The sequence below is a fragment of the Cervus elaphus genome, chromosome 5 (assembly GCF_910594005.1).
Source record: "Cervus elaphus chromosome 5, mCerEla1.1, whole genome shotgun sequence".
Taxonomy (NCBI): domain Eukaryota; kingdom Metazoa; phylum Chordata; class Mammalia; order Artiodactyla; family Cervidae; genus Cervus; species Cervus elaphus.
Genome location: NC_057819.1, coordinates 11,542,297 through 11,565,819, shown reverse-complemented (window position 1 = coordinate 11,565,819; position 23,523 = coordinate 11,542,297). Strand labels below are relative to the sequence as shown.

At 49.4% G+C, this 23,523-nt stretch overlaps 1 protein-coding gene across 4 annotated transcripts in view; it reads left to right on the top strand.

Moving 5' to 3' along the window:
- TPCN1 (two pore segment channel 1) overlaps positions 1-23,523 on the top strand; it is a 70,973-nt gene that overhangs the window by 288 nt on the left and 47,162 nt on the right. For 2 of the 4 annotated variants that reach the window (XM_043901691.1, XM_043901690.1), the window contains exon 2: positions 10,519-10,752. In XM_043901691.1, coding sequence (XP_043757626.1) covers positions 10,687-10,752 — 66 coding nt within the window. In that variant the 5' untranslated portion in view covers positions 10,519-10,686. Of the gene's footprint in view, positions 1-228; positions 374-10,515; positions 10,753-23,523 lie in introns of all 4 variants that reach the window. The other 2 variants (XM_043901689.1, XM_043901687.1) reach the window with 2 other exon arrangements.

Sequence of the window (23,523 nt, the reverse complement as noted above, 5' to 3'; positions counted from 1 at the left end):
GTGGGAGGCGGGCAGGTCGGGCCAAGAGGGGCTGCGGGGTTCATTGCTGCGCGTCTCTCCCTCCAGTTCTGGTCGGCGCGGGGGCTGGGGGCGGGCGGGCAGCGTGGAGACCGCCCGAGGAAGCCCGGGGCGGGGAGAGGGGGCTCAAAGTCGAACACGTGGAGTAGATCCCGCACGCCTCTTCGCCCCTCCTTTTCTCTCAAATGCTCATCTCCCTGGCGCCCTCAGGCCACTCACCCTGCAAGAGACTCTTGCCTGATCAGTCTGCCCGAGTGGACAGCGGGACGGCCTGCCGGCTTTCCCTGGGACCTTTCCCTAGGGGTGACCCTTCCATTCTGGATCCTCTCTAGAGGGAGAAGCACTGTGACCTTAAGTAAGTCCCTTCTCTTCTCTGAGCCTCAGTTTTCCCTCTCTAAAATTATGGATTTGAATTCAGATGAGGAGACTGGTCTGGGAAGGGAGGAAGGGTAATGGTTATCAGGGAGGGTCAGACTGCCTGGGTTGAAATCTGGGCTCTATTACTTCCCCGCGGTCTACTTACCAGAGGTAGGTTAATTTAACCCCTCTAAACCTCACTTTCCTCATCTGTGAAGTGGGGACATCAGCTAAGTAAATTTTCCTAACAGCAACACTATTTACATTTTGAGCCACATATATCTCTGTTGTGATCACCCCCGCTGAGAGCCACAAAACTAAGGCATGCATTACAAGCAAACAGTCATATATTATACAGCTAAAATAAAAGCCAGTAGCTACTATAATAGCAATGATACAATTAAAAAAGCTCTTCTTGATGAGTTGAAAAAGTTAATAGTCTCTCCAGCCTACAAAATAAATACTGGCTGGGACAAGATGTTAATAATTGTCAGGGCTGAGTGATCAATACAAGGAAGTTCATTTACATATTCTCTCTACATTTGAGTATATTTGAAAGTATCTGTGATGAAAAGTTAAGCCAGAAAGAAAAAAAAAAGACATAAAATGCTTTAAGACAGCCAAATGGTAGCATCTCATTTGGAATTTCCTTTTCTGTTTTCCCACTACTGAGATTTAAAAGTAAAATGAATCCCCAGATCTGGAGGAAACTTAAAAAAAAATCTCACAGGAAGTTTGCTGAGCAGAGCGCTACAGGCTTAGCAGCAAAGAATAGTGCTCACTTTAAACTGCCTACTTTTTAAGAAGCTATTGATGCACAGGGCCCTGCCTTGAATGGTCGTGGAGGTTTCTGAAGGAGGTAAATTGCTGGGTTGCCTTTCAGTGGGTTGGTTTGGAGGAAAACTTGATTGAGACCAGAAAACTGCAGTTTGAGGAAGGAACCTGCTGCTGTTTTCAAGTTCAAAGGTCTGCTGTGAGATCTGCTGAGTGCTTGCATTTCTTTTGGTCCTCCTCAGCGGAAACGGGAATGTGTATAAATAGGAACTGTAAAAGGCTAGTTCTGACGGTTTTGAATTGGAAGTTCCAAATAAGCATTTCACTTAAAAAAATATTCTAGTCTCTTCCCTTTCCTCCCCAAATACCTAAATCTAGGAGAATAGTGCCTCTGTAAGAATGACATGGGTACGTTTAGATGACCTGGCACACTATTTATAGGTTATTGGAGCTAAGTGCTGCCTAAATACCAGGGCTGGACTTGGAAGAATTGTAGCATGGTGGCTGGGAGCACAGGTCTGGAGTCAGATTATGTAGTTCAAAGCTTGACTTTCCTGCTGTGGGATCTTGGACAAGTTACTTAACCTCTCTGAGCCTTAAGTCCCCCCTTCTGTAAAGCGGGACAATAATCCTACTTACTATTATTGAGTTTCAATCAACTTTACGTAAAAATTGCTAGAAGAGCCCCAGTATATAGTAAACCCTCACTGAGTACTAATTACTATTATATGAACGGTCATATATGTAACATACAGTTCCAGCAAGACAGAAAAGGAAAGACGACCTCAACAGAAGTAGGTTACCTTTATTTAGGCAAGGAGGGGCAACAGTTGGCCTAACGACCAGGCTGAGCGCCGAGAGGGATCAGGGAGGCTTCATATTTATAGGGAGGTTTGTGGAACTGATAAGGGAAACGTCAATCAGGCGGGATATTTTGAGTATTCTTTTGTTGAGATGAATTTGTAGTTGGGCAGGGGGTGATAAATCCTTCTGGGGGTGTGTAGGGGGTGGTAGGTTTCCAGACAGGGGGTGATAAATCCCAGATAGATGCAACCAGCCTGGAGCGTCAGGGTGGAACTAAAGTTATGCTTTGTTTTCTCCGAAGTTAGATGATTCGGCAAAGGGCCTTTGAGACTGTTGTTCTCTTTTCTAGGCCCAAAAGACTCCTTCATTCCAGACCCTGAAATCATAAAAAAATGGGGAAAAGGGCGCCGTATCTCTCTGGCTACTTCCTGCTGGATAGGGGTGACGGTTTTGGGTCTGGAATGGAGGATCGCCTTAGGGCTCACGGTCTCTTTTTTCTGAGCTTGAGGTGAGGCTCTCAAGAAGAAGGATGGTCTTGACCTGATCTCGAGAGATGGCCCGAATCCGTTCTTGGAGAAACCTTTGCAAGAGATTGAAGAGACAGGGTCCAAATAAGAGGAATAGAATGATAAGTACCAATGGTCCCAGGAAAGGGAGCAACCAAGGGAGGATCTGTTGGAACAGGTTTTGGGGAGGGTAAAGGTTTTGTAACTCATTTCTGCGACGTTCATTCTGTCTCTAAGTTCTTTGACTCTGCCCTGGACTATGCCCGTCTCATTAACAAAGTAGCAGCCGTCCTCTCCTAGGAAAAGGCAGGTCCCTCCCTTTTCTGCGGTGAGAAGGTCCAGGGCTCGCCTCTTTTGTAGGGCCACAGAAGCTAATGAGTCAATTTGTCTTTGGATTGAAACGAAGGACTCCACTACCCGCTCCATGCCCTCATTAAGTTCTTGGGACAGCTTGTAGTAGAAAGGGGCAGAGGTCGAGATGCCTCCAATCCCGGTGCCTAGGGCTGCTGCTATGCTGGTCCCAATCACAGGGGGGCTATGACAGCCTGTCTTTTTCTATGGGAAAGTTTCCCTTGGGGGTAGACTATTTGTTCTATCTCTTCTTTGAGGAATGTTAGGCCCGGGGTCAGGAAGACCAAGATGCAGGGTCCAGGGGTTTCTAAGGGGAGGCATGAAAATGCATAGGTCCCACAGAGAATGAAGATTCCCGGATTGGTGCAATTATTTGTGGTGTTCCAGAGAACCCAAGTGGAACAGAAGGAGGGAGCAGAGTTTGTAAGACCAGTGTAGTTGGGACTAGAGTAGTTAATACAGGTTAGGTTTGAAGAGGCTGAGAGTAGGACATTGTCAGAGACTGGCCCAATGAGTTGTGTAGTTTTCTGTTGGGAAGGGGAGGTATAGTTGCCCTGTGACAGCCAGGTTGAGGGTAAGGGAATTGCTCTGTGTGGTGAGGGAGACAGTGACATGCATATCCAACACTGGGATGTGTGCTGTGTGTACTGGAAGAATTGGAAGGAAAGGTTGAGAAGGCGGGTAAGGTGTTGGTTGCCAGAGGGGGGTTTCAGGAGAGGCCATAATTGGGAAGGAGGTCTAGGCGTTTATAAGGCTCAGGGGTCACCTGTAACCGGGAAATTATGTTCTTTATGACTTGTTCTTGTTTCTTTTCCCGATTTTGATCTGGTACCCTGCCCCCTTCTGAGTACCCCCAATGGGTAATGGGATAGAAACATATGTTTCTTCCATTTGGCTTATGATAGATACTCACAAAACTCCCTCTCTTTTGAACTTTGACAGTGAGTAGGGATTTGGACTTCCCGCCCCCGAGGTTCATGGTGCATGGTTTTGGAGCTGTGTTATAACATGAGGAATGTATGTAGGAATAAATGTCTGAGCAGGGGCAGGGAGTGGCCAGAAGGCTGGGGAGCGCAGCAAGGATAAGGAGCAGAGGAGTCATGGGCTGTTAGTTAGGCAGTACAGAGGAAATAGCGCCCTAGGAGCAGAACACAGCCAGCAACGTAGGCGATACCCACGGAAAGACGAAGGATAGGGGGCCAGTCCTGAGGGGAGACAGTTACTAGGCCTATAGCAAGGATTAAGATTAGGAGTGCAGTTATAGTTAGAGAGACAGGGAGAGGCCAGTCAGGGCGAGGGGCAGAAAGCCCAAAGTTGTTTGAATCTGAGAAGGAACAGTGCTCATTAGGATGTAGAATGATGTAAAGAATGAGAGTAAAGAAATCGATTTCGTCTGGAGTCAGGTTGTAGAAGGTTCTTGGAGCCACAGTCGAGACACCAGTGTAGTCAGGTCTTTGAAGGAGGTTCCTGTTGCGGTGCTGGTCCAGAGGTCTTGTAGTAGTTGGGTCAGGAACAGTTGTAGGTTGAAGAGAGTCCAGGTCATTCAGTGTCCCCTCCGATGGTTGACAGGGGTTGTCGCCGGGTGAATTTTAAGGAGGTGGGTCCTGTGAGGGACACCTGATAGGTGTCATTTAAGGAGGGCAGTGCAGGATTGGAGGTGACCTGTTTTAGGTGAGAGAGGTGTACCCGGGAAGTGACCTTCTCGAGTTTAACTGCAGTTGGGGTAAGGAGGGTGACTTTGAATGGTCCCTGCCTCTTTGGGGTTAGGTCACCCTGGGGACTATCAGGCAGATAGACCATGTCCCCAATTTGTAAAGGGGGCAGGGAGGCTTGGGGGTCAGGGGCAGGCAAGTTGTGGTTGACGTATTTCCAGAGGGCATCACGGAGTTGCGCCAGCAGAGGGGCGTGTAGGAAGCTTGGTATGGGAGGAGGTTCAGCGGGGGGTCCAGGAGGGAGCATGGGCCTTCCATACATCACCTCAAAGGGGCTCAGCCCCAGGGGCTTTCTGGGCAAAGCCCGTATTCTGAGGAGAACAACTGGCAAAAGTTTAGTCCAGTCCAGATGTACCTCGAGGGTTAGTTTGGTAAGGGTTTCTTTGATTATTCTATTCATCCTTTCTACCTTTCCTGAGGACTGGGGACGGTATGGAATGTGAAATTTCCAGGGTATCTGTAAGAATTGGACAAGTTGTTGGGTGACCTTGGATGTAAATTCCGGGCCATTATCAGACTGTAGGGATATAACAGGCAGGCCAAACCTGGGGATAATTTCTGTGATGAGGATGTGGGCCATGGTGTGGTCTCTCTTGTTTGTAGTGGGAAATGCTTCTACCCATCCCGAAAAGGTGACCACAAGGACTAGAAGGTATCTGACTCTCCGGACTCGGGGCATATGAGTAAAGTCTATCTGCCAATCCTGTGCTGGGAGGCTGCCTTGCATTTGATGGGTTGGAAAGGATGTTGGTTTAAGGTCGGAATTGGGGTTAGTACGTTGACATGTTTGACAGGAGCGGGTAAGGTTATCTAAATATTGTTGGTCAGCCCTGGATATGGGGAAGTGGTTACGGAGGAACTGTTGGAGTGTCTTGGATGAGGGATGAAAAAGTGAGTGTAGATAAGAGAGGATTTCTCTGGTGGTGGGAGGGTCGGGTGGAGTCAAAGATAGGATGACAGGGGACTGGAGGGAAGGATGGGACAGGGCTATCTCCTTTGCCTTCCGGTCTGCAGCATTGTTGTCGGCTGATATGAGACTTCCCTTTCGATGTCCCCTACAGTGGAGGACGGCGGCTTTGTTTGGTAAGAGTGCTGCCTCTAGAAGTTTGTGGATCAGGTCTGAATGAATAATGGGGGATGCCCTTTGGGTTAGGAAACCTCTTTCTCTCCATATTAGGACGTTTGAATGAAGTATGTTATAGGCATATCTGGAGTCTGTGTGGATGTTAACCCTTAGATTTTTAGCTAGAGTTAAAGCTCTGGTGAGAGCTGTCCGTTCTGCCTGTTGAGAGGTGGTGTGAGGTGGCAGTGGTGAAGCTTCAATTGTCCGGGTTCCGTGATTGTGACAAAGGTGTCCCTGGATGATGGCATATCCTGCTGCAAAGGGTGGCGAATTTTGAGAGCTACCATCAATGAACTAGTGTGGGGTGTCTGGGTCTAGGATGGGCTGATCTATTAGATGTTGGAAGGGGTTTTGGGTAAGATCTACTGTTAGGCTGCAGCTTTGTAAGAGGGAGTCTGTTGTAGAGGACACGGGTAATAAGCTGGCGGGGTTAAGGGGAGAGCAGGGGGAGAATGAGAACTGAGGGTCGAGAAGAAAGGCATGTAGGACCTGTATCCTGGAAGGAGGAAGGGAGAGGAAAGCCCGATGTGATAGCAAGTCTCGGAAGGTGTGTGGAGAACAGACTGTTAAAGGGGCATGTCTGGAGAGTTTATTTGCTTCGGGTACGAGGGCTGCAATAGCAGCCATGGCCTGTATGCAGGGAGGCCACCTCTTGGGCAATACCAATACGTACATCCAATAGGTAGATGTGTTGGAGGAGATGACTTGGGGTTAGGTCGAGTGTCTGTAGGTCCTTTTGTAAAGCCTGTCCAAAAAAGTGGGGACTGTCTCTGAACCCCTGGGAGAGAACTGTCCATGTTAGCTGTTGGGCCACATGAGTCTCGAGGTCTTGCCAGGTGAAGGCGCAAAGGGTTTGGGAGAGGGGTGGAGGGGGATGGTGAAAAAAGCGTCTTTGAGATCTAATACTGTGAAGTGGGTTGCGTTGGGGGGTATGGTAGACAGAAGGGCATAAGGGTTAGGGACTACTGGGAATGTCGGCATAATAGCCTCATTGATTTTTCTCAGGTCCTGGACCAGTCTCCAAGAGTTTGGTCCCTTCTTTACTGCCAGAATAGGGGTGTTGTGTGGTGAATGGGTAGGAATTAGGATAGAGGCTTGAAGAAGACGGTCTATGATAGACTTAAGTCCCTTGTGGGCCTCCGGGGTGAGAGAGTACTGTTGTTGGGTGATTATAGTCAAGGGGTCTTTTAGTTTAATGTAGACTGGGGGATGATGTTTGGCTATGGATGGGTGATCAGTGTCCGAGACTTGGGGGTCTAAGGTGGGTAGATCCAAGGGAAGGTCAGGGGAGAGGGACAGGGACTGTCTAGGTGCCATCTGCATGCAGAATATAGAGACTGTATCGAGGTGGGGTATGGTAATAAAGACCCCCAATTTGGATAACAAATCTCTCCCTAGGAGTGCCATTGGGCACTAAGGCATTATGAGGAATGAGTGTATAAGGGTCGCTTTTCCAAATTGACAGAGTAATGGAGGACTGATTTTTGGCCTTAGGGGAACTGCAGAGACCACCTTGATTGTGAGTTCTGAGTCTTGCGTTGGGCCAGAGTAGGAAGTTAAGAGAGAGAAAGTGGCTCCAGTGTCTACTATAAAAGAGATCTTTTTTTCAGCCACTGCCCTGTCTACCCTAAGTTCCGAACTTGTGTTTGGGACAAGGGCTGGGGGGCTGGAACCCAGGCCCCGTCATTGGAACAACTCTCGTAGAGTTGGGCTGGGGTTTTGGGGAGAAGTGGGGATCTCCTCAGATGCGCCAGGGCGTCCCTGTGGACATTCCACTCTCCAGGTCTGGGAGGGCGCCAGGGTATCCCTGAGGACAGTCCATCTTCCAGTGTCCCCATTTCCATAGGTTGGGCATGCTTTTGTGGGGGGCCACGGATTTGGACATGCCTTTGCCCAGTGTCCTGACTGGTTGCATCAGAAGCAGGGTCCGGGGGGAGTCTTAAGCCCCATTCTGGGGTGACTTGGGCCAGGCTGATCTCTTTCCTTAATTGCTGCTGCCAAAAAGGCATATTTAGCTTTTCTCTCATTTTCTTTTTCTCTCTTAGCCTCCTCCTCTCTATCACTGAACACCTTAAAGCCTACTTCTAGAAGGTCTCTCTGGGGGGTTCTCAGGGCCCTTTTCTAGTTGGCAAAGCTTGCGTCTGATGTCAGGGGCAGACTGGCTGATGAACTGAACGTGAAGGTAGAGTAACCCGGCAGGGGTAGTGATATATAGGCTGGTATACTTCTGGACTGCCTCTGTGAGGCGTGCCAAGAATAAAGCTGGATTTTCGTCTGCCCCTTGGGTGATTTCCCTGACTTTATCATAATTTGACATGGATATGAGTATTTTTCTGCATTCCTTCTAGAATGCAGGTGATCATATGATTGAGTCTCCTGATACCTGGGTCACCGGGCTGGTAAGTCCAGTGGGGATCTAACTGAGGCACCGCCTCATCAGCAACTGGGCTGTCCCGGTCTTGGTTATGTAAATGATCAGCATGGGCTTTTGCCGCTTGCCAGATACGGTCTTTTTCATCTGGAGTGAGAGTGGCATTTAGGATATAATATACGTCACTCCATGTGAGGTTATAGGCCTGGGAGAGTCTCAGGAATTCTTTTCTGTATCTGGTAGGCTTTTCAGAAAATGATCCTAACTTTTCTTCTATTTGACTCACATCTGACAATGAAAATGGCACATGGACTCGGGTGGGGCCCTCTGGCCCTGCCACCTCTCTCAGGGGAAACATGTGTTGGGTATGTGACCGTGTGGCAGTGGGGGAGGGAAGTGAAGAGGGGGAGTCGGGGAGATGGGGTAGCGGGGCCAAGGGGGAGTCAGGAGAGGTTTCGGGGCCAGTAGGTGAGTTGGATGAAGGGGAAGGAGAGGGTTGGTGGGGTGGCGGGTAGGGAGGGGGCTCGTCCGCGGAGTCAAACTCCGGGGGTGCGAAAGGTTGCGGTCTGCGGTTAGTTGAGGAAGAAGAGCCCTTTTGCTTGGGAGGCAAGGTGCATAGAAGGACTTCGTGGGTGGAGCAGGCCTGGCATAGGGAGGGCCTGTTCCGAAGGGCCCAAAAGGCGTGGGCATAGGGGATCTCCGACCACTTGCCATTCCATTTAAGGAAGTCAGTGAGATTTTGGAGAATGTTAAAGTCAAATGTGCCGACTTCAGGCCAGCGGTCTTGATTGTCTAATTGGTATTGACGCCAAATCTGTGTACAGAGTTGCTTTTAGCAGTTAGCTTTGAGTTCAGTGAGTGAGAGTGGTTTGAGATTTTTGAGAACACAGGCCAGAGGGGAATCTTTTGGGACAGATTGGCCAGACTTCATCATTGAAAGGCAAGCAGAGCCTCCTATTGGGAACTCGAGTCGTCACCCGTAGTCGCAATAGGAGTTATGAGAAGAGAGCTCTGTGTCGAGGTGGAGCGTCCCCCACCATCGCCTAGAGTGGCCCTGGGCCTGAGGTCCCTGGGACCCAGAGAGGACTGAGCTCTAGGGCGCCTCTAGAACTCCGTCCGGATCAGATCTTACCTTAATCTAGGGGCTGGCTGGAGTGGAGTGGTGCATGTAGAGCGGTCGAATGGCAAGAGGTCCCTATTCTGGAGGTCGTCAGAGAGAGAGAGAAGAGGGGGTAAAGCGGAGGCCTGGGGGAACGCAAAGCATCAATAAAGCCTTAGCACAAGACTTGCACCGCTCACGAAGGCACTAGGCGTCCCTGAGGGGAACTTAAGAGCCCTGGCAGAAAAGTGAGCTTGGAGGACGTTCGTGCTCCCAGACTCTGGGGGAAAAGGGGAAAACAATGAAATGGAGGGAGAGTGAGCGAGTGAGAGACAGTGAGATGGGTGCCTCGCCCCCTCCAGGGTTTTGGCACCAAGAATGTAAGGTACAGTTCCGGCGAGGCAGAAGAGGAAGGATGAGCTCACCAGAAGTAGGTTACCTTTATTTAGGCAAGGAGGAGCGACAGTTGGCCTAACGACCAGGCTGAGAGCTTAGAGGAATCAGGGAGGCTTCATACTTATAGGGAGATTTGTGGAACTGATAAGGGAAACGTCAATCAGGCGGGTTATTTTGAGTATTCTTTTGCTGAGATGACATTTGTAGCTGGGCAGGGGGTGATAAGTCTTCTGGGCGTGTGTAGGGGGTGGTAGGTTTCCGGACAGGGGGTGATAAGTCCCAGATAGATGCAATTGGCCTGGAGAATCAGGGTGGAACTAAAGTTATGCTTTGTTTTCTCTGAAGTTAGATGATTTAGCAAGGTGCCTTTGAGACTGTTGTTCTCTTTTCTAGGCCCAAAAGACTCCATATATATATATATATGTGTATATATATATATAAAGTATTTAATATCTTTACGAAACACACGAACAAGGGTTAAGAAGGGTGGAGATGGAACATACTAGCCATAATCTCAATCTGCAAACATAATTACACTTAACTTTTTAGTATGTGTTCTTTTAAAGTTCCCGCCCCATCTGCCATATTTCAGTGCAATATTGGCTCAGACAGTAAAGAATCTGCCTGCAGTGAGAGAGACCTGGGTTTGATTCCTGGGTTGGGACAATTCCCTGGAAGAGGGCATGGCAACCTACTCCAGTATTGCCTAGAGAATCCCCATGAACAAAGAGCCTGGCGGGCTACAGTCTATGGGGTCGCAAAGAGTTGGACATGACTGAGCGACAAAGCATAGTACAGTGGCACATCCTGGGATACTCTTTTTTATTATTATTATTAAGATACAATTCACATTACTGTAAGATCCACCATCTTAAAGGGTACCATTTTTAGTATACTTGTAAAGTTATGCAACCATCACCACCGTCTGATTCCAGAACATTTTCATCAGTGGTTGTATTATGATAATTGTCTTTTTCTTTTTTTTTTAATTCCCCAAACCCTAGAAGATGCCACTGATGGAGGAGTTTCTGAGAAGCACCTCGGGGCCAGTAGCTTTGACCGGGAGCTCAAAGGAGAGACTATTTAAAGCCTTGGACATCACCTCCTGAGGGCTGCAGGAGAGAAGAACATGGCCGTGAGTTTAGATGAGGACGTTTCCCTCATCCTGACCTTGGATGAGAGTGGCAACACCCCACTGGCTCCCTCCGATGACCTGGGCCCGGATGATCTGCCCAGCAGAAGTAAGATGGTAGGGTGGGCTGGGGGAGGGGGAGAGTGCATCTTTTCTGTTTTGTTGTGGGCTTGGTGGTCTGATGGTAGGTGCATGTACCTGAATGCCTGACTCCAAGTTTGACCCCCAAGTTCTGACACATATGCTAGTGGGAGACTAATTCTGTGGGGTCCTTATCCTGCACCCCCAGTTTAGGGATGTTCCCCAGGACTAGCCTGCCAGGCTTCCCACAGCCCTGCCCCTCCCTTGCACCTGCGGTACCCTGGTTCTGTTCGTGGATGCCTCGTGGAGACCTCAGGCAAACCTGCTCCTTGGCTAGCATCCCTGTCCCATTCCTTGTTAAAAAAAGAAACAGATTTCAACATCAGCCTCCGTCTGCCCGATCTTTGGCAGGAAAGTGGCGTTGACTGCTTCTCCCCGCTGGCGTTCAGTCCCTGCACTGCCCAGGACAGCGTGGAGTGGCAGAGGGCAAGCATTTGTCATAATCCATTGATCAGAGGGTTTGGGGTTTCACTTTGTCTTCCTCTAAACCAAAGCCTGGAAGCACAAAGTGAACCCAAGAGAGGTGATGAGCTTTAAATTTTTTAGATTTTAAGTGTGTTTCTGGCGGGAATGAGAGGTCTTAAAAAGCCTTTCTTGTCCCAAAGGCATTTGTTTCATTTGCTCAGGCCTTGGGTCCAGGAGAGCTTAAAATAACTTGCCTTCTGGAAGGTCCTAAGATGTCAGGGGCTAGTGCTTTAGGGTCTCCTTAGCAGATGGGAGTTCTACCCACCAGGCATGCTTCTCAGCCAGGACAGAGGGGTACTGCTTGGGTCCAGGGAAAGGCAAGCCTGGCTCGCTTATCTCCTTTGTCCAGAGAGAATACAGTTGGCTCACAGGGAGCTTAACAGCCTGCATTTGGAAGTGGTGAAGGACAGCATTGTTCCCATGGATGGGAGTGCAGTGGGAGGCCTGGCTCCTCTAAACTGGCCTCTCTCCACTTTAACCCATTCACCCATCTAGAGTGGCAGAGCTGGGTGATCCAGGAAGCTTAGAATAGAGACCACATTTTTCCCTAAGTGCCATTCAGGACCAAAAATATCAATGGCTGTGATTTCAGGCCCACTTCTTAAATACCCCAGAGTCAGCAAGCTAAGTGTTAGGCTCCTTCTTACCTGTTATCTTAACTAAGATCCTCTTGGCAAAGTAGGCAGTATTATCCCTAGTTTACAGAGGAGAAAACTGTGAGTCAGAGAGGTTAAGGAACTTACCTGACATTGCATAACTGAGTAAGCAGTTTTGCAGAGATTTGAACCTAAGACTGTTTGACCCCAAAGTTCTTCCCTCCCTCTTTTTCCCTTTTTCCTTCTCCTCCCCTCTTCCCTCTTCTTTTCCTCCTCCTTTTTTCTTCACAAGCCCTTAATAAATGTAAGTGCTGGCCCTCAGCATTTGCATAATTATTTCATCATATAACCTCAGGATGGAGTTATTGTTATCATCCATATTTACTGGGGAAGAAAAGCTTCAGAGAGGTTAGGTAACTTGTCCAGGGTCACACAGCTAGCAAGCAACAGTGCCTCGCTGATCTTCCCCCATCACCCTGTGTAAGGTGCTTTGGGGAACGGGATGTAAATGAATGTGACATAGTCTCAGCTTCAGAGTAGGCTGCCCACTAGAGAGGGAAGTGGTTACATCCATGGCCAGTGAGGGACTGGGCTGGAGGGAAAGTGGTTGACATCCGAGGGTGTGGATCATTCTGGAAGTAGCCAGGCCCAAGGTTCTGAATTGGACTCTTGATCATTGTTGCGGGTGCCACCTTTAAGTCCTCCCAAGTGTCAGAGCTGATGGCAGGGTGTCTAGCTCTCCTGCAGGATCAAAGTGGGAAGAGTGGCCTAGTTCTACGTCAAGATCAGGTTTTGAAGCGATGGCGGTGCTTGATGACTAGGAAATAGGCCAAGTAGACAATAAAACTAACCTTGGATCAGCTGCTAGTGAGGCTGTCCCTTTCTTGGCAAAGTTGGTGGCTTGTTTTAGTTTGTTTAAGAAAAACAGGATAAACTGACAGGGTCCAGGGAAATTATGTTTTTGGGAAGTGCATTGGCGCATCGGTTTACTCTCTCACCCTCTTCCTGGGATATTTGCTAAAAGCTCTAAAAACTAATGGGTGTAACCCGCCCAGCTTGGCTGAGAAAAACAACATCGCCTCTTGGAGAAAAGGAAAGATTTCAGAGGAGGCCTGCGTGCTCCACCTCCTCAGCGTGGGTTTTTCTTTCTCTCTCTCTTTTTTTACCTTGTTAAACATCAATTCCTCTTAATCTTTTTACTTTTTTTTTCTCCAACTTTAAACTTTTTATTTTGTATTGGGGTATCTTTCTTTTTTAAAAAAAATAGTTTATATTTGGCTGCACTGGGTTGTGGCATGCAGGATCTTTCACTAGGGCTTCTCCCTAGTTGCGTCATGCAGGCTCAATAATTGAGGTGCATGGGCTTTGCTGCTCCATGGCATGTGGGATCCCAGCTTCCTGACTGAGGATCGAACCTGTGTCCCCTGCAGCAGAAGGTGAATTCTCAACCACTGGACCACCAGGGAAGTCCCCGTCTGGGCCTTTCTTATTTCATGCTTGGATCTTGGCACTGACTTTCTTCTCAAAGTCCGCCTCCCACTTGTCTGAGTGGTCCATCTAAAACACAAATCCAAGCAGGCATGGTATGGGCATACCTTGTTTTACTGTACTTTGTGCATACTTTTCTTTTTTCCCCACAAATTGAAAGTTTTTGGCAGCCTTGCATCAAACAAGTCTCTCTGTACTGTTTTCCCAACAGCATTTGCTCACTTCCTGTCTCTGTGTCACATTTTGGTAATTCTTGCATTATTTCAAATCCTCCACCAGCAAAAAAACATTGTGGTTCACTGAAAGTTCAGATGATGGTTAGCATTTTTTAGCAATCAAGTATTTTTTTAAATTAAGGTATGTACATTGATTTTTATAGCATAATGCTATATAATGCTTTATAGCATATATATACACACACACATATATTTTTCAAATTTATTTATTTGGCTGTGTCAGGTCTTAGCTGCAGCATGCGAACTCTTAGTTGTGACATGTGGGATCTAGTTCCCTGACCAGGGATCGAACCTGGCCTCCCTGCTTTGGGAGCATGGAATCTCAGCCACTGGACCACTGGGGAAGTCTGTAGAAATAAATTTTTTATGCACTAGGAAACCAAAAAAGTCACGTGACTCGCTTTATTGCTGTCTTCACTTGATCATAGTGGTCTGAAATTGGACCCGCAATATTTCTGAAGTCTACCTGTGATTTCCCCAGCTTGCCCAGGTTCTCAAGACCTTCCTGGGCCCAGCAGAATTCAGCTCCTTAGCCAGCATATGCATGTTCTAGCGTCTTCTTGCCTGACCAGTTCCATTTCCTGTTTTACCCCACACTTCTAGTTCTCTGAATCCCCGGTACATTCTCAGACCTCTCTGCCTTGCTAGTAACTGCCTGGCATGCTTTTCCCAGGCGCTTGTTTACTCATGAGCTTCAGTTCTGTCTTGATAATCCTGCGATAATCCCATCACTTTGAAGCCTTCACTGAACCACTATTTCCTGATGGAGCTGACTACTTACCACCCTTTTCTGCTGTGGTATCTGATCTAGGCTTCCATTATTATTACACCAGCTTACTGTGCGGAAGCAACCGTTTAACCATCTGATCACCTCCTAAGCCCTGAGTATTCATTCATCCACGTATCACATAGCTCAGTGCCTACTGTAGGTAGGCATTCAACAAGCACGGTCTGTGGAGTAGGAAATGGCAACCCACTCTAGTATTCTTGCCTGGAAAATCCTATGGACAGAGGAGCCTTGCAGGCTACAGTCCGTGGAGTTACAGAGTCAGATATGACTAAGCACAAACAAGCAAATAAAGGCCCACGGTAAATCCAGGGTGATCTCAGCTCAAAATCCGTGGTCACATGTGCAAAGATCATGTCTCCAAACAAGGTCACCTTTGAAGGTTCTGGCGGTAACGACTTGGGCATACCTTTGGGGGCCACTATTAAGCCTGCTGTAATCTGGTAAGAAAAAAAAAAGTCATGGTCCAGATAAACCTAGTTGGGTTTCTGGAACCTCAGAGCTCATGGGACGGGCTTCCCAGGTGACTCAGAGGTAAAGAATCTGCTTGCCAATGCAGGAGCCACAGGAGATGCAGGTTTGATCCTTGAGTCAGGAAGATCCCCTGGAGGAGAAATAGCAACCCTCTCCAGTATTCTTGCTGGGATAATGTCATGGACAGGGGAGCCTGCTGGGTTACATGCCATGGGGCCTCAAAGAATCGGAAGTGACTGAGCAACTAAGCACAATAGCTGTCTCAGGTCCCAGGGGTGGAGGGGCTGTCTGAGGATCCCATCAGAGATGAGTGGCATCCCCTCCTGCCTCTGCTCACCAGTGGTTGGGGTCTCATCACTCCCAGTGCAGCTGATTGCCCTGGAGAGGCTGCCATCCTTGCTCCCCAAGTCTGTGGCTAATCTAAACCCTTGAGGGGTTAAGGAGTTTTCCGCAGACCGACGCCTTCAGCAGAGTTGGCAGCTACATGGGCACAACAGCCGCTGAGAGCTAAGCCAGCTCTCTGAGGTTGGGAGCCTTGACTTAGCCTGGGCCTCCACCCCGACCCGGCAGCTGTTCCTAGCGCCTTCCCCCGGCTGCATCCCACACCCACCTGTCCCTGTGCGCTCGGGCTGTCATGACAGAATTCCGCGGCAGTGGGATTGTATGGGCTCAGAGTTCTGGAGGCTGCAAGCCCAAGAGCAAGGTGTCAGCAGGGCTGGTGTGTCTGAGGCCTCCTCTCCTTGCCTCTTTCAGACAGCTGCCTTCTCACCGCGTCCTCAGTCTGTCCTGATCTCTAGGTATAAGGCTACCCCTCCCGTTGGATTAGGGCCCACACCTATGACCTCATTTTGCCTTAATTACTTTTTTAGAGGCTCTGTTCTTTGAATACCATCACATTCTGAGGCCCTAGGGGTGAGACTTTCAACATAGAAATTTTAGGGAGACATAATTCAGTCCATAGCACTCCTGCCCTTTCCTTAGATGAGGTCCTCAGGAATCTGGCTGTGCTGCCTGTGACCTTTGACCCTATGCATGGGATGCTCCAAGCTGGGGAATTGTCCCTACAGGAAACCAGGGGGCTTGGATTTTTTTTTTTTCCCCTTATTTGGGCAAGGATGGATTGTATCCAAGACTTAAAACATCTCTGGGCTATAAACATAGCAACTGAAATGCTAATGAATGACTCACAGGCAGGAGATGTCAGGTTGATAAAGGAGGCAGGTATGAGCAGAGGTATTTAAAGCCTAGAAATTAGGAGTAACCTTGAAAATAGTCAGTGGGGTTGGCATTTGACAGTGTGGTTTAGAGATAGCCTGCTGTCTGCACTGCGCATCAGTCAGTGATCTGGACCGTCCCTGGACTGTAGAGTATGAATGTGGTGGGCCAGACAAAGTATCCTCTTGGGGAGTTCTGTTCACTCTTAGCTTTCACCTTTTTATTGCCTTTAAGCCTGACCGCTGCCTAAGATGGGCCTGTACTAACGGGTGATAGTCTGGGTGATGAAGGGATTGTGGGCAAGGCCGGGGCTGAGGCTGGAGCAGGGCACTTGGTCTCACGCGATAGCTTGGCGCTGGGTGGTTCATGGTTTCCTGGTGACAAGTCATGTGGGGATAAGACCTAAGGTGATAGAGTAACAGGACCCCTCTGCCTCCTTCACCCTGATTCCTAAGACTTCATCGGCACTTACCCAGGACCCAGTACAAGGTGGAGGACCACTGCTCCCTTGCATGGGCCGACATACAACAGGCACCCTGGCTCCCTTTCCAGAGTTTTCATGCAGCCAGAACCAGCTGGCACCCATCTCCATCAAGGTGGGCCATCTCCATCAAGGTGGGCCACTGCTCCCTTGCAGGGGCCGACATAGAGTGGACGCCCTGGCTCCCTTTCCAGAGTTTTCATGGCAGCCAGAACCGGCTGGCACCCATTTCCATCATGTTGGCCCCAGGGCAGACATGGCCAGCCTGAGCTGGGAGAGAGCGGTGAGGCTATATAGCCAGGGGAGACCTAACCCTGAGGCAGGCTCTCCATCACAGAAATCAGTGTCTGCGGTTCTTTCTCTGACTGAGCTTCCCCAGCACACTCGCCAGAGAGAAAGTAAAGCCCAAGGACCCAGGTAGCTTTTGTCACCCGTGATACCCTGGGCGGTGGAGTGGTTAAGCGTTCGGGCTCTGGAGTTGAACTGCAGGCTTCCTGTCCTAGGCGAGTACGGGACTTAGCGTCTCCAAGCCTCAGCCTCCTCATCTGTAGGGTGGGATCACGATAGCATCTTCCAGTAGAGCTGTTGTGGGGACTTAGTGAGATCACACGTGTGACGCCCGTGGTGGGTGCTCAGCCAGTTCTAGGCATTATTGTCATGCCCAGAGACTGGGCTTCTTGGGGTCCTGGACCCAGGCCAAGAACTGAGTCCTTTGCCTTACTGCTGGCCCGGCAGGTGGCCACCACCAAGCGGGGAAGGGGAGGCAGTACGGCAGCTGGAGACCGAACAGCACTCAGGTTTTCCCAGCCTCCCAGGGAGCTCGGGCATCTGGCTCTGCTGGAGTCGGCCCCCTGGCTTTCCCAGGGCCTCGCTGAGACAGGATGGTCGTGTCTCCAGGCCAGCAGAGGCACCAATTAAAACGCGCAAGCACCCAGCATGCCGGTTTCCAGCCAGGTGAGCGACACTTGAAGCCTTTCACTTCCTCCCCACTCCGAGTCTTCGTGGGGATCCTGTCTGTTGCCTCGGGCCCCCCTGCCATGACATGCCATCTCCCCGCTCTGCACGCAGAGAAGCTGCTGCGGCGGAATGGCAGCCGTGGCAGCTGGGTGCGGGCTGGAGCCGGGCTCCGTTGTTCTTTCCCCATCCCCTTAGGGGGCTCTGCGCTCACATTTGCTCCAAGAGCGCTTGGTGAGGCAGAACAGTCAACTTCTCAGCTTCTGAGTCAGGGAGGGAGCAGGGGAGGTGGGGCTCTGATGGCTCCTGGCTGCAGTGTCCTGCCCGGGGCTGCCTCACAGGTCACAGCTCGGCGGACCTGGAAGGAAACCCAGACGAAGCACCAAGGGATCACCTCTGCCCCACCGGCCCATACCCCCCCAGGCCCCCGGAGGAAAGTTGGTCCCCAGGCCGCCCCCATGCCCCCTGTGAAGGGAGCCCCCTGGACCCCCTTTGCTGGCTGACTTCTCTGATTGTTTCCTGACTCTCCCTTCTCTCCCCCTCAGTCCAAGCTGTGCAGGGTCATTCACAGTAAAAATAACGGCTCACAGGTATTGAGCCCCTATCACGTGCCCGGCAGTGTCTGAAAGCACTTTGTGCTGTCTGTCACTGGGTCCTCCCAGCAGAGCTGCGCTGTTGGTTCAGCATCTGTCTCTGACAGCAGCGGAAACGGACACCCTGAGAGGCTGAAACTTACCCAGGACCACGCACCTCTGGAAACTCGTGCTCTCCTGATCGGGGAAACTCAGGTTCTGGGTGCTGAGAGATTCAGAACTGGCTGGGGGCTCTTGTCCCTGCTCTCTTGGCTTCACAGAAGAGAGACCAGATTTCATTCAGCTTTGCAGTCAAGCCAGATTGGGCATTTTTCTCTCTTTTTCTGTGTCTGTCTTCCTGCATTGGCAGGCGAATTTTTAACCACTGGACTGCCAGGGAAGCCCTTGCATCTGTTTTTCTTTTCAAGGCAAGATTTAGGAGCTTTGTTTTTCCCTGGAAGAATCGGTTATGTTTGGGGAGTCTCCCAGGTGAATGTATGGTGGCTAAGCCTGCGTTGGGACCGACATGTGCAAATATCTCCCTTTACTGCTCTGTGGGTGCTACCCCTGCGTCCTGGCTCAAAGGTGAGTCCAGAAGCTGCAAATCAGGGCATCTATTGTACCACCTCAAAGTAGAAGTCTTCCCCAGAGCCAGTCTCATTTCTCTCTTGTCGTAGGCAGCAACACTGTAAACCTATTACAGTTTTAAAAAATATTTTTATTTATTCATTTGACTGTGCCAGGTCTTAGTCACTGCATATCAGCTCTTAGTTGCGGCATGTGGGATCTAGTTCCCTGACCAGGGACCAAACCCAGGCCCCGTGTACTGGGAGCGTGGAGTCTTAGCTGCTGGATCACCAGGGAAGTCCTAAGCCCTATTACAGTTGATTGCAATTGGTGACTGTGTGCGCAGTAATGTTTACATAGATGGTCGCTCCAAAGAGCCCTTGTGAAGTGAGAGTATCCCCATTTTTCAGATGTGTAATTCGAGGGGTGGGGCGGGAAGTGACCTTCCGGGGCAGATAGTGGGGCAGTGGGCCTCGCTCATCGTCGATGTTGCTGGAATGCTGTGTGCCCCGTGCACGTCCGGGCAGGCAGGCCCGTGGTGCCCTCTTGGACTTGGATCACAGACCTGCCATTTCTATTTTTAGGCCTTGCCCAGAAGGAATGTTTCTTCCTCCAAGCTCTCAGGTCAGTCACTCAGTTGTGTCCAACTCTTTGCAACCCAATGGACTGCAGCACGCCAGGCTTCCCTGTCCATCACCAGCTCTCAGAGCTTGCTCAAACTCATGTCCTTCAAGCTGGTGATGCCATCCAACCATCTCATCCTCTGTTGTCCCCTTCTCCTCCTGCCTACAATCTTTCCCAGCATCAGGGTTTTTTCTAAGGACTCAGTTCTTCACATCAGGTGGCCAAAGAAATGGAGTTTCAGCTTTAGCATCAGTCCTTCCAATGAATATTTCAGTTCAGTTCAGTTCAGTCGCTCAGTCGTGTCCGACTCTTTGTGACCCCGTGAATCGCAGCACGCCAGGCCTCCCTGTCCATCACCAACTCCCAGAGTCTATCCAAACCCATGGCCATCGAGTCGGTGATGCCATCCAGCCATCTCATCCTCTGTCGTCCCCTTCTCCTCCTGCCCCTAATCCTTCCCAGCATTAGGGTCTTTTCCAATGAGTCAGCTCTTCACGTCAGGTGCCCAAAGTATTGGAGTTTCTGCTTCAACATCAGTCCTTCCAATGAACACCCAGGACTGATCTCCTTTAGGATAGACTGGCTGGATCTCCCTGCAGTCCAAGGGACTCTCAAGAGTCTTCTCCAACACCACAGTTCAAAAGCATCAATTTTTCGGCACTCAGCTTTCTTCACAGTCCAACTCTCACATCCATACATGACTACTGGAAAAACCATAGCTTTGACTAGACGGGCCTTTGTTGGCAAAGTAATGTCTCTGCTTTTAAATATGCTATCCAGGTTGGTCATAACTTTCCTTCCAAGGAGTAAGCATCTTTTAATTTCATGGCTGCAATCACCATCTGCAGTGATTTTGGAGCCCAAAAAATATATTTAGGACGGAAATATTTATGATTTCCTTTAGGATTCACTGGTTTGATCTCCTTGCAGTCCAAGGGACTCTCAAGAGTCTTCTCCAGCACCACAGTTCAAAAGCATCAATTCTTCGGCACTCAGCTTTCTTTATAGTCCAACTCTCACATCCATACATGACTACTGGAAAAACCATAGCTTTGACTAGATGGACCTTTGTTGGCAAAGTAATGTCTCAGCTTTTTAATATGCTGTCTAGGTTGGTCATAGCTTTTCTGTCAAGGAGCAAGCATCTTTTAATTTCATGGCTGCAGTCATCATCTGCAGTGATTTTGGAGCCCAGAAAATAATCTTTCACTGTTTCCGTTGTTTCCCCATCTATTTGCCATGAAGTGATGGGACCGGATGCCACGATCTGAGTTTTCTGAATGTTGAGTTTTAAGCCAACCTTTTCACTCTCCTCTTTCACTTTCATCACTTGGTGAGAGTTAGGCCCAATTCTTGGATCAACTGAAAATGAAGCCCTTGAAGGCCAAGCCCTCTGATCCACCTTCCCAGCCTCGCCCCACCCACCTGGCAGTGGCCCCAGCACTTTCCAGGCCACGAGAACATCCCTCTCAGTTACAACCCTGCCTGATTGGCCCCTGTTCCTTCACTCCACCCCCTCAGTAATCAGAACAAACCAGCAAAAGTCTTAACTGTGGGGCTCCTCATACCATCTCATTTATTTGTTTACTTTTTGGCCAAACCACACATTGTGCAAGACCTTAGTTACCTGACCAGGGATTGAACCCATGCCCCCAGCGTTGGCAGCATGGAGTATTAACCCCTGCACTGCAGGTAAGTTCCACTGTCATCTCATTTGTTTAACGATCACACAATCTTGCTTTTTTTTTTTTTTTTCACTTGAACCACTTTCACTACCAAAACTCCCTTTTGGCTACTGTCTCTTGCTCCTGATCCATCCCCCTTCAGCTTTCTCCAGCTGAAGATCTGGTCCTCTGTTTCCATGGAGCCTTCCCTGACCCTCCCTAACCGACCAGGGTCCCGACTGCAGTTCTGCACCTTTGAATCCTCGAGTAGCTGCGCGGAGGCCCACTCCCTCCCCAGCACCTGCACGTGATAGATTTGATTAATGTCTCATGTACTGAATCAGTTTTCTTTGTGCCATGACGGATTCTTAAAGGTTACGAGAAAAGGAAAATTTGGTGAAGTAGATGATTTAAAATACGAGCAGGACAGCTGAGTTTGGCAAAGCATCCTTTCATAGTATGATTAACACCCCTTAGTTCATCCAGTATTGAGATGGGTTTTGTAAACCATGTTCCTTTTCTTTTTTTTTTTTAACTTTTCTGGCTGCTCCATGTCTCAGTTGCAGCATGTGAGGTCTAGTTCCCTGACCAGGGATCGAACCCAGGCCCCCTGTATTAGGAATCTCAGCCACTGGACCACCAGGGAAGCCCCCAACCATGTTCCTTTTAATCAGGGTTTAACCTGTTGGTGGATTTCTTTCTCATGTCTCCATGATGCTCATTTGGGGTGGGCTGGTTGGATGAGCAGGAACGTCTAAGTAGGAGCTGTTGTTTTGGGTCCTAATGTATTGTGCCTTTTTCCGGGAGCACATGTATTTGCAAATGCATGGACCATGTCTTTCCTGCACACACCCGGGACACCTAATAAACAGACACATGTGAAGTAAGGGATCTGGGAGTGAGTCACCAGGTTCTACAGACACCCAAGAGACTTTGTTTGTTACATCTTAAACCAGCCTGTGGAAACCACTGGGTTGACCAGAAGACTCATCCTCATGTGATCAGGTCAGAAATAGCCCAGGTGGATCCTGGCCTCTGCTTCCCCTAGGAGCAGCCAGTCTGGGGCATGTCTTTGGTCTCTGCTTTCGGAACTCTCCAGGGCCCCCACATGGCCCATAATTTCCATGTCAGCCCAGGTCTCACCTTCCCCCACCTCTGAACTCACCCACCACCACTCCTCCACTCTTAAGCTGCCTTTCCCTCTTGCTAATCTCTCTTTTTGTTAGACTGGGTTTTTATTTATTTATTTTTCTTATGCGTTTAGCTCTTGCTGGAAACCGGCTCAGGCAGAGCCATTGTGCTCAGCCCTGGCTAATGGCCTGGAGCCGCTCCAAGCTGCCGGGTGCCTTGGCTTTCACTCGTGGGTGGTCGTGGACAAGCGTGATGCCTTCTCTCTGTGACACCCCAGGGTCCCCTCTTGCCAGCTCTGCTGCTCGCACTTGGCCGGCCTGCCTTGTTTCGAACGGCAGCTTGTACTGCGCACGCCGGAGCCCGTCTGCTTGCCTCCACGGGGCTCAGACTTTCTCAGTCACAGAGCTCACTCAGCCTTGAGGCCGCTTGACCTGTTTGCTTTTGCTGCCTGTTTCCTTTTGGAGTTCAGACACTGCCCTGGGGTGGCCAGGAGCCCCCCAGTCTGGAGACGGGGAAAGGGCTTGGGAGAATCCTCAGGTGGTTAGAAATGCGTATGCATTGGTGGAGTGATAACACGGGCTGATAATCTAGTGCATTCTAATGTTTCTTCAGAGTCTCTTGGTCTACAGCAAAGGATGGGGTTGAATTTCCAGTGTCCAGTCTTAGCAAGTGTGCAACCTTGAATGAGGAGCTAAGCTTCGGTTTCTCCCTGAGTTTCAGTTTCTTCGTCTGTAAAATGGGGATGAAAATGTCTCCATTCAGGGTTGACATAGGAAATTTCCGGTAACATTCCAGGTACCAACTCAGTAAGTGGAAAACCTCTTAACAGCAAAGTGTCAGGGTTTCATTTTCAACAAAGTAGTAATGACCCCCTCCTTGAGTCCATGAGTAGATAATTTCTAGTCTCTCTGAGTCGAGGACTTGAGCTTGCCCTTCCTTTTATTACATTCCTCTAAGGATTGGTAATTGGGGTTTGGATTTTCTTAGGGATCCTGTTGTGGCAAATGGGGAACTATATGTTAACTTCCTCAACCATCCAGGTGCACTGCAGGGACAATTCACCTCAAGTAACTCTACCTCCTGCCTGCTCTTTAGGATGGCTTTTTAGCCTTTATTGTATTTTCCTTTATTCACAACGTCCCTTAAAAAAAAAAAAATATTTATTTGCTTGGCTGGCCAGGTCTTGGTTGTGGCACACAGGATCTTCGTTGCATCTTCAGGATCTTTCTTTGAGGCACACGAGTGCTCTAGTTGTGGTTCATGTGTTTAGTAGTTGCAGCCACAGGTTTAGTTGCTCCTGCAGGATCCTAACTCGCCAACCAGGGATCAAACACATGTCCCCTGCATTGCGAGGTGGAGTCTTAACCACTGGACCACCAGGGAAGTCCCCACGATGCCTCTTTTGAGCTGTTTTCCCCACTCGGTGGAAAATGAAACTGAAGAAGAGGAAGAGAAGGCTGAGACCAGGGCCTGGTCACTGACCAC